General features: G+C 52.3%; 2 protein-coding genes across 3 annotated transcripts in view; one reads left to right on the top strand and one right to left on the bottom strand.

Annotated features, from left to right (window-relative positions):
* Positions 1 to 12,668, top strand: part of Tbcd (tubulin folding cofactor D) — a 163,195-nt gene that overhangs the window by 79,036 nt on the left and 71,491 nt on the right. The window lies entirely within an intron of this gene.
* Positions 372 to 8,771, bottom strand: Znf750 (zinc finger protein 750). The gene is made up of 3 exons (XM_004639447.2): positions 8,693 to 8,771; positions 2,451 to 4,053; positions 372 to 2,312 (listed from the first exon to the last, which is right to left on the bottom strand). The coding sequence occupies exons 2-3, from the start codon at positions 3,860 to 3,862 to the stop codon at positions 1,610 to 1,612; spliced, it is 2,115 nt and encodes a 704-aa protein (XP_004639504.1). The 5' UTR covers positions 3,863 to 4,053; positions 8,693 to 8,771; the 3' UTR covers positions 372 to 1,609.

Genomic DNA, 12,668 nt, shown 5'->3' with positions numbered 1-12,668 from the left:
TTGCTATTTTTTATATTAATATGTTTACTTGTTACAGGGTCTCACTATGCAGCTCACAGCTTGGACTCATAGTGATCCTCCTGTTTTCAGCCTCCCCAGCACTGGGATTACAGCACTGGGCGTATACCACTACGCCCAGACTCCTACCCTGGGGGCGGAACTCCTGAGGCATGTGGTGCTGGGTATCGAATTGCAGTCCCTGCACTTGCCTAAGCAGGCACTTTAGTCCCTTGAGCTATCTCACTGTCCCCAAAGTCATGTTAACATGTACAACTTCTATTTTCATGTATGAGTTAAAATAGTAAATTTTATTTATTTTTAAAAGAGTGAATTTTAAAAACTGGAAAAAAAATTGTTAATTATGTCTGTGGTTGACCAGAGCAACCCAAAGCAGTGCCTTGCTGACACACAGGCTTTGACATCTTTGGTGAGTCACACTGTTGCCCAGAATTGGGTAGGGCTCTGCAGCAACCCTCCTTGAGCCTTTTCACATGAAGACGTAGCTGGAAACAGCATCCCTGTCGTAGCTGGCTCTGTGGTTTGGACTTCACTGTTTCTTCTGGCAGCCTGTGCTCCACCATGGACAGCCTCCCAGCATCTTCTCTTGTGGGACGCCGTGTACCTGCGGAAGCCCCTCTGGTGTCCAGGCAGGTGCCTGAAGCTCAGCTCTTGCCTGTGGAGCTTGGGTGTGGTTTGTCTCCTCAGAATGAGGGCAGGGCTGTTGAGAAGGAGTCAGGATGGAAGGCTTCTCCAGGTCGCTCCCAGGGTCTTACACTCTCCTCATGCCCTGTGGCCCACAGAACTGATGGCCTTTTATGAGTGCCAGGGCCGTGGTGGGGGTTCCCTTGTTCCACTCCTGCCCGTGCGTACAGCTGCCACCCTCATGCCTGAGGCAGACTCTCAGTTCAGTGCTGCCTCCGCTGCCAGCTGCTTTTCATTGAGTGTTACGCACAGTACTTCAAAGGGCACCACAGAATTTACACATCCTCATCCTCTGTTTTGTTACAGTTTATGAGTTTATTGGAAAATTGACAACATATACATCATTTTAAGGACTGGAAAGTGAGGCTGAACAAGTTAGAAAATTCACTCGAATATTACAAGCAAGTGGAATGAATTGATTGTACTGTCATCAGTAATGCACCTTCCCTGTGGAAATAAATTATTTGTATAAATAGCCTCCTGATGTTTGTGTTTCAGTCATAACAAATCACATTTTTACATATAGCACTTGAATGTTAGTACTGAAAATATTTCTTCCTGGTGTCTTTCTAGTAATTGTTACTTACTTCAAGACATACAGCTAGTTGTAATAGAAAAATAGCCAAGACAGTTTACTCTAGTGCTAACGTACTTGTGAGAATGATGTCTGTGAGAGACCCTAGTGCCAGCAGGCCCCTCCTCGAGGTCCCTCTTGTCCTGTGTGTTGCGCTGGTATTCAGTTTGCCTTTCACATTCAGCTGAGTGTCTACAGAAACTGGACTGAACTATGACTTTCCTACGGAGAAACAAGCAACAGCATCTGTGGAACCATGCAGTGAGCTGTGCAGGGCTGCGAGATGCAGTGCGGAGGGCAGGTCTCCTGCAGCTGAGCTGCACAGGGCCAGCCTTAGGACACGCGGGTCCTTCTGCGCAGAGTAAACACTCGTGCTGCCGTGTCACTTGGCTTTGTTTTCTTAGCTCCTTGCTGTGATTTCCCTGCATCCCTTTGACTTGTCCTCTTTTGTCCTTTGGGCCTGAGGTCACATTGAGTCCCCTGGCTCTCCCTGGGACTGGGTGTGGGTGCATCATGGCAGGTAGGCTCCTGGGTGGTACATTCCCCCTCACCTGCCCGGACATTCCTGGGGCTGAAGGCCGCCAGCTGACAGAGGGCCACAGCTGCCGTCTGCTTCTGCTCATCACCACTGTCCACCACACGTGTGTCTGGGACCTTCCCACGGGGGGCCTCATCGTCTTGTGCATCATCCTGGCATGGCCCATCTCCAGAACCTTCTGTCACAGTCTTTGGAGCAATATTAACAGGTTCTGTGCCCTGCAGTGAGCTGGGAGCAGTAGGCTGTGGTCCTTGAGAGATGCAGGCATCCTTCACAGAGAGGTTGAGGGGCAGGTCCTGCGGCTCTGAGAAGTCTAGGGCCACTGGGGTGCTGCCAGTGTACTTTGGTCGGTGAGCAGCGGCATGGTTTGTCTCCAGCTTCTTGGAGAGGTTGAGGGGGCCAGTCTTGCAGCCATCCACAGGGCTGGAGGGCGGGACCTCAGGGATGAGAGAGGCGCCGCCTGTCTCTGTGGGAGGATCTCCATTCTGGGCCTGGAGACTAGAAGAAGTGGAGAAGATTTGGTGAGAGTGTGCTTAGGAAAGTGATCACTGAAGCTTTCTGAACAAATGTGAATGGGCTCGTTGAACACAGTCAAACATACCAACACTGAAGGGCTTGAAAATAAAATTTTCTTACCTTTTGGGAGATTCTGCTCTGTTCACAGGGGATTGGGAATGAGGGTGTTCTGTGTTCTTCTGGACAGATTTGAAGGCCGTGGGGCTCTGTTTGGGCTGCTGGTGCCATCCAGGGGTGTCTGAAGTTGCTTTGTTTGAGAGGTCACACAGGCCTTCACATGTCTGGCTGGTCTGTGTGAAGTTGGTGGGGCTTGGTCTTCCTGGAGAGCCTGTGGCCGCACTGCCCGCACGGGGGCTCATTTTGGCCCCTTCTGTGTCTTTAGAAGGGTCTTTAGCCTCAGGAGTTGGACTTCCTTTCTCAAACTCTGTGTGCTTCTTGTGGGAGTTGGGAGGGTTTAACTCGGAGGGGCTCGAGGCCGGGTAGACCAAGGCACCATCCTCCAGCACCCGAGAGCTTTGGTCTCGAGCTATGCCAGACACAGGTGGGAGCCTGAGGCCATAGGAGGTAAATGCTGACTCGGGTCTGTAGAAGCTGTAAGGCAGGGGCAGATTGGCATGGAACTGTGGGAGCAGCCTATAATGGTCGTATGCTGATGGAGAGGGGGCCAGGTGCTTGGGGAGTGGCCCAGGGTGAGGCAGAAAGTGTCTTTGGTCTTGGGGCCCATAGACGGACAATAGGGTGGCATCACATTCAGGTGTGTTCCCAGCAAGGAGGTAGGGCGAGTAGATGGTGGCCAAGCCATGCTCTGTATAGAAGGGTGGGGGGTACTCTGGGATTGTGGAGTGTACATAGGGAGAGATGGTGCCAAACCCCTTTGTGGATGGGATTTTATGTGGAAACTCAGGTGGGAGGAATGGGGAGCCAGCTTTCCAAGGGTAGCCAGGTGTGTGGAACGCAGACTTGGTATGGAAAGATGTGGCTTTTGCTGTGGAGTTGGGCAGCGCTAGCATCTCAGGGGGCTCTGCATTGTCTGGCCCCTTGAGTCTGTGCTCCCCAACTGGAACAAATGCAGAAGGCCGAACCCCACCATCCAGAGAAGTCTGGGTCCCAAGAGTAGCTTCTGGGGCCAACTCCCTCTGTAGGGCTGGCCTTTGAGGGCACCTGTGGGCCACCCGCACTGGCAGCTCCAGGTCCTCCTTGGCTTCCTCCTTGGCAGGACTGAGCTGTGGCTTTGGGTCGAGACCGGAAAACCCATGAGTGAGTGCCTTTGCAGGGGCTGGCTTTGCTGTGGGCTCCGGCTGGAGGGCCTGCCGAGGGTCCTGGGAGCTGGGCTTGGAGCCCTTGGGGGCGCGGTCCTGCTCGGATACTAGTGTGATGGAGTTCTTACAGAGCCCGTACTTCATGTGGTTGAAGAGGTGTGACTTCTCATTGCAAGTGAAAGGGCACTGGAAGCACTTGTACTTGAAGGGCTTCCCTGGTGGCCGTGGAATGTAATGTGGCTTTTTCGGTTTTCGCTCTTTGAGGAGACTCATGTCCTCTGTGTTGGCCAGCAGACTCCAATTGGCTGAGTGATGAGGTTACAGCTGACTCTTCTTCAACCCAGACTGGGTGGCTGTTAGGAAGGCGAGTCCCCGTCTTGCCTCTCTTTTCCGAGGACTCTTACAGGGAGCCAGCTCCACGGTCGAGGAGTGTCTCAAGTGCTCTCACTTGTGTGGTCCTGGAGCTGTAGGGCAGAGCAGAGTCTGAGTCAGGATGGGGGGCTTACCGGGTTGGGGGTCCTTGTCGTATTCCTGAAGGAGGGTTGGGGCAGAGGCTCTGTGAGGGGGCTGTGACACCCTGCATGCCTGTGTGCTTGCCCTGCATGCTGCCAGCACCCTGTAGTCTTTTCTGTTTTCTCAAGTCTGACCTGGAAGAATCCCCTGTGGGCCAAGAGTATGCACTGTATGAAGGCCACGTGTCAGTTCTGAGAACACCTGTACGTCTGTGGGCTTGGAGGGCCTTTATCCAATAATCTAGACTTTCTCTGTTTTTAGGGTCTTAGTTTATCTCCTCAGGGTTTCGGAATGGGCCCGGCCTAGCCTGCCTCGCAGCCTGCTTGTGCTGTGGAGTGACTTCCTTCAGCAGTGTGTGTATGTGTGTGGTATGCCATTCTGCTGAGGGCTGGTGGTTGCCCAGCCTGTGGAGCCAGATTGTCGATAGGTTCTGTTATGTGGGTGTCATGAGTGAAGATGATTTAAACATACGACTCCACCCTATTGCTTCCAAAACCACAGATAAAGTCAGCTCTTTCTCAGTATCTTGCCCCCCCCCCATTATTCTGGTGCCAGGGATGGAATCTAGGACCTAGCACGTGGCAGGCAGGTGGTCACACTGGGCCAGCACCCCCAGTCCTAGCAAGCTGAATTTCTGTTGTCTCCATACAGACACAGGTTGCTCACCCTGCAGCTCTGTCGGCATGAGCTGGCCCGTATAGATAGAATCCTTTTGTCTGCCCTGCCCCGCTGCTGTGTGCCTTTAGACAGACCTCATCAAAGTGTCATCTGCACCGTGGGAGCTCCTTTGCCTTTAGCCTCCAGGACCAGGCAGGGCCTCCTCTAGCCTACTCCTCAGGCTCTTGGCACTTGTGGGTAGAAACTAGGGGTGCTCTGGAGATGGACCCCTACCCATCCACCGTACACTCTGCTTCACTGCACCTCCTGACCCAGAGCTGAGAGCAGAGGGCAGCTGCCACCCTGGCCACTGGCAAAGATTCCAGGTGCCTGCATTTACTTGGCAACACGAGAAAGGGAAAGGTCTCTAGTCCTTAATATTTTTAAATAGCTTAAAAATAAAGTTGGTGGAAGTAATGTAAGAAAGTGTTTTCTGCTGCAAAACCAAGTCTGTGGGACTAAGATGTCAAGCAGTGCCTTTTTGACTCAGTGCTTAGATGCCCCTGGAAAGCCTCGGAGGCTCCTGGCCTCAGGCAAAGCGTTGGTTTCCTTTCAGGTACCTCAAGTGTGAGAAAACTGATTTTATTTGAATTTTCTACAAATTTATTCATCATTTCTTAAAAACACAAAGAACTACTCAGAGCGTCCCCAGCTGCCTCTGTTAGCATAGTTTAAGACTTTAAGCCTTCCTGTTAAAAGTGATATGGATAGAAAAGAGCTCTCTACTGAGATCAGAAATCTCCCACTCAACGGTTTCTGCACGGCAGTGGTAGGCAGCATGCACTGGGGATGAGAAGTAATTTCGCTTACCCTGTAGCTGGGGCAAGATCAGCCCAGAACCCTCTCTGGGGTGTGGGCCAGCAGCCCTGCTGGGGTCCTGCCTGAACTCTTGCCTTGTACAGGGAAGGGCAGGGGCTATAGATAGCATATCAAAGCCACACCAGCTGCACATCTTTCATCTTTGCCCTTTTATTAAAAGAAAAACGGGGAAGTATAATTCTGTGGGGTTCAGCTGTACCTTGGGGAGCAGATCCGCAGAGTGACAAGAACAGGGCCACCCTGCCCTCTCCAGCAGCGGGCCCCGTTCCTGCTGTGCAGGCCAGCCGGCTAAGTCAGTGGGGCCTGTGCTGGCATGCTCAGCGTGCTCCCGTCCCGCAGGCGTGGGAACCACGGCAAGGCAAGTTCCCAGGGCCGCGCAGGATATGTCATGGCACAGATCTGAGAGCCGAGATTTCATCACTCTCCGGGAGCATTGTGAGCAACACGATGACAGTTGCAGACGTGTATCAAGAGTGAGCCGTATCCCAGCAATACCAAGGGGACTCAGATCCAGAGCCTCGAGTGCCAGGAGGACAGAAGGTCCCCTTGGGATGTAAGAAAGTGGCGAGGAAGCATCTAAGCAGCGTTACTTACTGTAAGAGGAGAAGATAAGCACCCCACGGTGGTCAGGTTGCCCTGAAGTCTTACAGGAGGCAGACGGAGTGCAAGTTATCATAGTATCGCCCGAAAGAATAATTTGGGAAGTAGCTACTCACTGCTGTCGGCGCACCTTCCCATCACGCCTGCGCCTCAAGCTGTGTCTAAACCTTTGCCTTTTCGTTCTCCTCTGCTTGGTTTCTGGGCAGTGTGTATAAGGGGTGTGGTTTCCCAGTGCCCAGATCCTCAGAGGTGAGGGTGTTGCTACTCCTCTGAAGGAACTGCTATTTCAGTAACTTCGGATAAACTGACCTCTCCAGTTGCACAGTTGCTGATTAAAGCAGGGCACCCAGCTGCTTCCGAGGCAGGTGTAAGAGGGCGTAGCTCACCTGTCTATAAAACTAGAGTCGTGCTGGAGAAGTAAGTGGGGTAAAATTGATGCTTTTATAAGCTTTTGAACGATGATGTCAGCCTGTGAGTTCTCTGTCCTACCCAAGAGAGGTTTACGAGGATGAAGAAACTAACCTACAGCTACGACCGCAGTCAGTCACTTACGGCTGTGGGCACGGCGGTCTGACACAGTCCTGTCTGGTCAGTTTATACCTGCTGGACTTTGTACTCTCTGGCAGCTGCTGGTGTTAAATAGTCCAAAAAGACCAGGTTGTTGCCAAAACAGTAAAACTCGGAGTTTTGTTTATAGTAAGTTTGGATTTGCATTCAGAGGCAAAATTTTTGCCAAAGGTGAGGAAAGATGTCCCTGTCCCTATCCTGGGTGTACATGTTTCTGTCTTGGGACTGTGCAGCTGGGCAGTTGGGTAGGGCCGTGGGGCTCTACCTGGTACCCTATGTCTGTCCTCTGTGCTTTTCTGCCTAGGTGCGCAGGAGAGGGTGGGTTGGCACCTCATAACCTCCTGCCTGACCCTGTCTCTGCCTGCCCTAGGGCACCCACCCTGCTGGTTGGCCAAGCTCCTTTTCTGAGTGGTCGTGCTTGTGGCGTATAGGGTGCAAGAGGACAGTGAGGTGTGTAGGGACTAGCTGGCGCTTCTCAGCTGTCCTGCTGTGTGCGCAGATGCTCCTCTGGCCTGCCATTTCACATACTCCTGCACTCTGCTGCTGACCGTGCTTCAGAAGGGCCCCAAGAACTTGCTCCTCCACCACAGCGCCCTGACCTGGCACAGCTGTCTGTCCGAGCAGGATTCTGAGTAGCTCATGGTTTTAGTTGGCCCGAGCTCCTGTTTATCTCGACTTTTAAAATACTGCAGTGGGCCACTGTCTGTGTGGAAACTTAACGAGTTGCCTCTTAGGACCCTGAGAGTGGAGGGGCTTTAACTTAGGAAACCATGGGGGGAATTTTGTTAAGGACTTTGCTAGGACACAATGGAGATAATTATAGCCTGACTTTATAGGACAACGCCGGCCATGCCAGGCCACCAAGGTGTTGGTCCTGCCTGTTGGCCTCTGCATGGAGGCAGAGTCCTGACACTGCTAGTGGTGTCCAGCTGTCTGGCACTGAGCCTCACAGGTGGAACGTCCTGAAGGGCATGCTGTAATTACCACCTGTGATGTGGCATTATTGCGCCACTCAAGGACACGCCATTGTCGGCTCCCACTGGAGTGTCGCAAGAACAAGATTTGTGAGTTTTTCTCCAGTTGAGCCTTCCCTGTGACTGGCAGCTGCTCCTCCCAGCTTTCTGTTCTCAAAATGAAGGGGAAACCTCGGACGACCATGACCTAGAGGGGAGGCACTTTTTGGGAGTGTGATTTGGAAGAAAGGAACCAGAAAACAGCCACAGGCCCTCTGTCATGCCCACACAGTGCCAACACCTCCTGTTTGTAACAGACGCTGCCTAACACTGGAGACCTTGTTCTAGTGCAAGTGGACTTGGGCTGGGTGGACAGAAGCTACAGAAGTCTTACTTGGGTGAGGCTTGGCCCATAATGTGGTCAATAGGTGTTTGCCCACAGACTCTGAAAGAAGTTCCATATAAGAAAAATCTCCCTCTGTGTGAGTGCGTAAGTGTGTAACCTTAACAACCAAACAAAAACTCTTCTTGGTTAAGTTTTGTTTTTATAAGGTTATATTAAAACAGTACTTATTTTAAACTTAGAAATTAAATGACAAATTAAATCCAACAACTGTTTAATCATATATATATATATATATATATATATATATATACATTCATATTCACTCCCTCTTAAATGTTGAAATTTATTGTAGTTTAGTTGAGGAAGAGTTAAACAATAATATAAAGCCATATTTTAGTTTATCCTTTATGAGTTTTATGGCAGAAACAAGGACTTAATTTCTGAAAAAGCCTATTTATACCACCCCTGGATAAAGTGTGTGGTCTGTGTATCTAGGCAGCGCACCTGCTCGTCCTGACTCGTCCTCAGGGCACAGAGCAAGGCAAAGCAGAACCAGGCAAGCGATTCATTTAGCGAGATAGCGTAAGACACTCCGGAGGGCAGTTTGAAAAGAGAAATCGAATCCGAGAAGAAATTGAGAGCACTTACCCGGTGTGAGGTGCCCTGTGGGATGCAGGTCTCTGAGCTTTGCTGGGTGCTGGGAGCAGGATGTGTTCTCACGCTGGGCTGGCTCGGTGAAACTGGAGCCGGCTGCTCCAGTGGGAGGGGTTTAAGTGTAGGAGTTGAGCCCTCAGGGCGTAGAGATGCACCTGATATTCCTCCGCCCGCAGCTACGCTTCATGTATTTGCACCCACTGAGCAAGGCACAGCCTCCCTGAGCAGGGACCCAGTGAGCCAGCCACGGAGCCTCTGACACCCTGTCAGTGCTGCCCAGAGGTGGGGCCGTGAGGGTCGGCGTTTCCCATGGCTGGGATGCAGGTGCTGTGTGTAGCCATCCTCCGGTAGAGTTCTGGTCACAGGTAGTGCAGGCTGACTCCCTTCAGAGCCCTAGTGTGTACTAGTGCCAGCTAAATGCAGGGTTTATTTGAAATGCGCACTGAGAGGTACAGTGCTTTTGTGCCCTTCCAGGAGGGCCGGATGGCCACTTAAACCAGTGTGCCTCTCACCCTGCACCCCACAGTTCCCGCTGGTCCTTTCAGAGAGTCAGAGCTGAGTTGCGGGGCAAAGCCAGCCTTGCTGCCTGTCACGGGGACCTGTTGGAGCATGCCCAGGGCCGGCACTCAGCTGGCTTCAGGCAGCGGTGCTGCCAGTGGGAGTCGGCTCTGTACATCCGCTCATCTCCTCTTTAAAAATAATCCAGGTCCTTAATTTTGGGGGCAGTTTATTCTCTCTCTGAACTAGTTGCCTATTAATGAGGCTCTCTCCTGGCTGCAGTGAGGGTTGGAGTATGAGGTCACTGTGGACAGGAGAGGAAGATGCAGTGATGGTGTCAGGCCTTGGTCATGCCTGAAGCCACTGGCAGGGTCTGTCCACACTGGAAGCTGATGGACAGGCTTTCGGATGGGCACATTGGGTTTCCCTGCTTACGTAAGAGTTAAAAATTCACTTGGCTTCACCTTTATATTTAATGGTTTAAATTTATCTTTGGTTACTTCTGTCTCAGTCACATACATAAGTCAGAGTCAAAAATAGTGCCACTGTCTCATCACAGTAGCTCTAGTCCCCTCCTGCTTGGCTTGCTAGGAGACTCGTTGCTGCAAACTCCATGGCTTCAGATGTCTGCTCTGTATCTGCCTCGCTTCTGGGGCCAGTACTCCAGTGAGCACTTATGTCTGTGGGTCCTGGCAGAGGCCAGCAGTGGGGTCCCCCTCCCACTGCTCTGGAGGGGCCCAGGCTGCTTCCCTGTGCAGCTCCTTCCATGAGAAGCCACAGTCTCATGGTGCTCAGGGCCCCAAGAGCGAAGCTAGGCTGGGATTCCTTCCAGCGCCACTTCTGCTCCCCTTACCAGGTTAGAGAGTGTCCTCATCCAGCCCCTCTGCCCACGGCACCCCTTTGAACCCCCAGTGTCACATCAGACTCAGCTGTTGCCTGTCCTGCCCCATCCCTCGTGGCAGTGAACCTCAGTGCTGTGTCTTCACGCCCTGCCACCCTGCCTAGGAGCCCCCACCTCTTTCCTAGCTGGATGCTGCTCTTTGGACCCCACTCTTGCTCTCTGCCCATGGACAGCTTGCATTTCTTCCTTCAATGCCTGCCTTACGAATCATCTACTTGCCATGCAGTGCTGGTCAGGAGTCTGATCCCACACCCTGGGGTGGTATTTACCCTCGGTTTAAGGTTCTCCCTGCCAAGGTGGGAGCTCCCCTCCATGAAGGCTGAGCCAAAGGGTCAGATACAGCGCCTGGCTTCCTGCCAAGACTCTGGGTGTGGTGTTTTCTGCATACTTTGTGTCACTTGTTCTCCAGTGGCCTGTGGTTGTGACCCTGTTTCTTGTCTGCAGCTGGTCTTCTTCCTCTGCAGGTTCTCACCTTCCTGATTTTTCCTCATGCAGCCCTTTCCTTATCTCTCTGAAGACTTCAGTGACAGTGTCTCAGGGGCTGAGTGGGTGTTGGGCCTGCATTATCCTGTTCCATGGGCTTTCCTGTTTTCAGGGTGCTACATCTAGGGACTTTCTCCCAGGAGTGACATTTCCTCATTGACATTGAAGGAACTGGAAGTCTTGGTGACATGGACTGTGGCCTTTCTGGGACTTTGTCGATCCAGGAGAGTAGGGGCCTCTCCTCATGGCTCTGTGTGTTTTCTGGCTCCTGTGCCCTTCTTGTGCCTGCCTTTCCTATAGATTCCCTCCCCATCCTCTGTAGCCCTGACCTTGGGGCTCAGAAAGGAAAAATGTCTTTTCTGTTTTTGGCAAGGTTCTGCTGCCATGTGTTCAGGTCATTACAGTACGCAGGAATCTTGTAATAGCATTTCCCATCAAGAGGGTCCAGTCTCCTGAGAAGTGTGGTAGCCGCTCGTGACCCCTCAGAGGCAGGGGTGCCCCATGATGGGTATTGTGTCAGACCTGCAGTGGACACAAACCGTCTTTGAAGACACAAAACTGGCAGTCATCATTTTGACCTCATGGAGAAACACAGTGCTACGCTTTGATTCTCCTTTTCCTTGGGCCATGTCCAGAGGAAGATGGTACCTAGAGCAGCTGGAGCAGGGTATTTTGGGTGTGGCCTGGCAGGGACACCCTGCTTTCTGTGGTATGGGCCCAGCATTAGCTTGTGGCCTAAGGTGGCCCACAGTGTGAGCTTGTGCTCAGGCAGTGACCCAGGAGACTTAGAGTTGGTAGCAGGTGGCTGTGGCTGTGACTTCCCTTACTGCAGCCAAGCAGAGCCATGGGGTCTGTGAGCACCTCCCACTTTATCCTTGCTGTTTGTCAGGAGTCAGGGATGACTGGGGTGAGAGTTCTGGGCCAGGCTTGCTCTACTGTGCTGCTGTGCCCTTCCTGAGGAGGCATCTCCTGGGGTTTCTTGGCCATGATCCTTCACTTATGGGACTCGCCATGGTGAGACTGTCTCATGCACCCAGAGTTTTGGTCTTGAGCTGGCTTGGAGTGATAGGTCCCTACCCTCTACACCCCCTTCTTCCACCTATGGATTCTCTTGGGGTCTTCCTTGTCCCACTTTTCCTTCCTCCTTGGTTTCCTCTTTTCCTGCCCAGGGTCAGGACTGGGGCTTCTCCTTTAGATGGAGGGAGGCTCTATCTCCAGTGTCCCCAAATGTCCTAGACTTGGCTTTCTGTACTTGGATTGCTCAGAGCTGCCCACAGGGCCTGCCCTTCCCCTGTTGTTTGGAGCAGCCTCCCTGTGGTTCCACGGGGATGACCGCATCTCCCTCCCTGACCTGTTCTTGTGGCCTAGCTCCTGGGCCTTTACTTGCCATAGGTGAGAGGCCATTATTCAGAAATCTGTGGCCCCCTCCAGGGACACATGTAGTTTCTCCTTTGAAACAAAATCTGAGTGTCAGTGTCCTTAATTTCATCCAACAGTTAATAGAAAGTGAACCAGAGAGGGGACCAGCATGTGAGAAAACTGAGGATGTGTTGATGCGGGCACTTAATTTTCCTGGTGATAGATAGAGGATAGTATTTGTAACCTGAAGGCTGAGGTGTGCAATGCCTTTGCTTGTTATAATTGATTATTTGAATAATGCCATGAATTGAGTTTTTATGGGGCTAGAGCCAAGTTCTAGGGCATGGGTGGAGATGGGGAAACGGCCCCTCTTACCCATCATCTAAGCTGCCTGTCTGGGATGGTATGTGCCAGCTCGGGAGTATGGCCTGTGGCACTCATGTCCTGCTCCTGCTGCCTACTGCCGGGCCTCCCTCCTACAGCCACGGTAAGTGGATGTTGAAGCTGCTCCTGAGCCTCAGGGTGAGAGGGGAAGCATTTCCCTGTTTGTGTAACCAGCCCTAGGTCTCTACTCCTTCCTGGTGCAGTTGGCGCTGGCACTGTGTGTCCAAAGAGAACCTGAAACCCAGGCAGCTGAGGTTTGTGAACGTGGGCCAAGCTGGAGGCTCCACACAGTGCTCGCGCCTGGGCTGCTCGCGCCTGGGCTGCTCGCGCCTGGGCTGCTCGCGC

This window comes from Octodon degus, unplaced genomic scaffold, assembly GCF_000260255.1.
Source record: "Octodon degus isolate 3935 unplaced genomic scaffold, OctDeg1.0 scaffold00112, whole genome shotgun sequence".
NCBI classification, from domain to species: Eukaryota; Metazoa; Chordata; class Mammalia; order Rodentia; family Octodontidae; genus Octodon; species Octodon degus.
This window is presented reverse-complemented; position numbering and strand designations above follow the sequence as displayed.

Coding starts and splice junctions, on each gene's coding strand:
- Znf750 (XM_004639447.2), bottom strand. CDS start 3,862: ATGAGTCTCCTCAAAGAGCGAAAACCGAAAAAGCCACATTACATTCCA. Junction 2,313..2,450: donor AGAGCAGAATCTCCCAAAAG/GTAAGAAAATTT, acceptor CACTTCTTCTAG/TCTCCAGGCCCAGAATGGAG.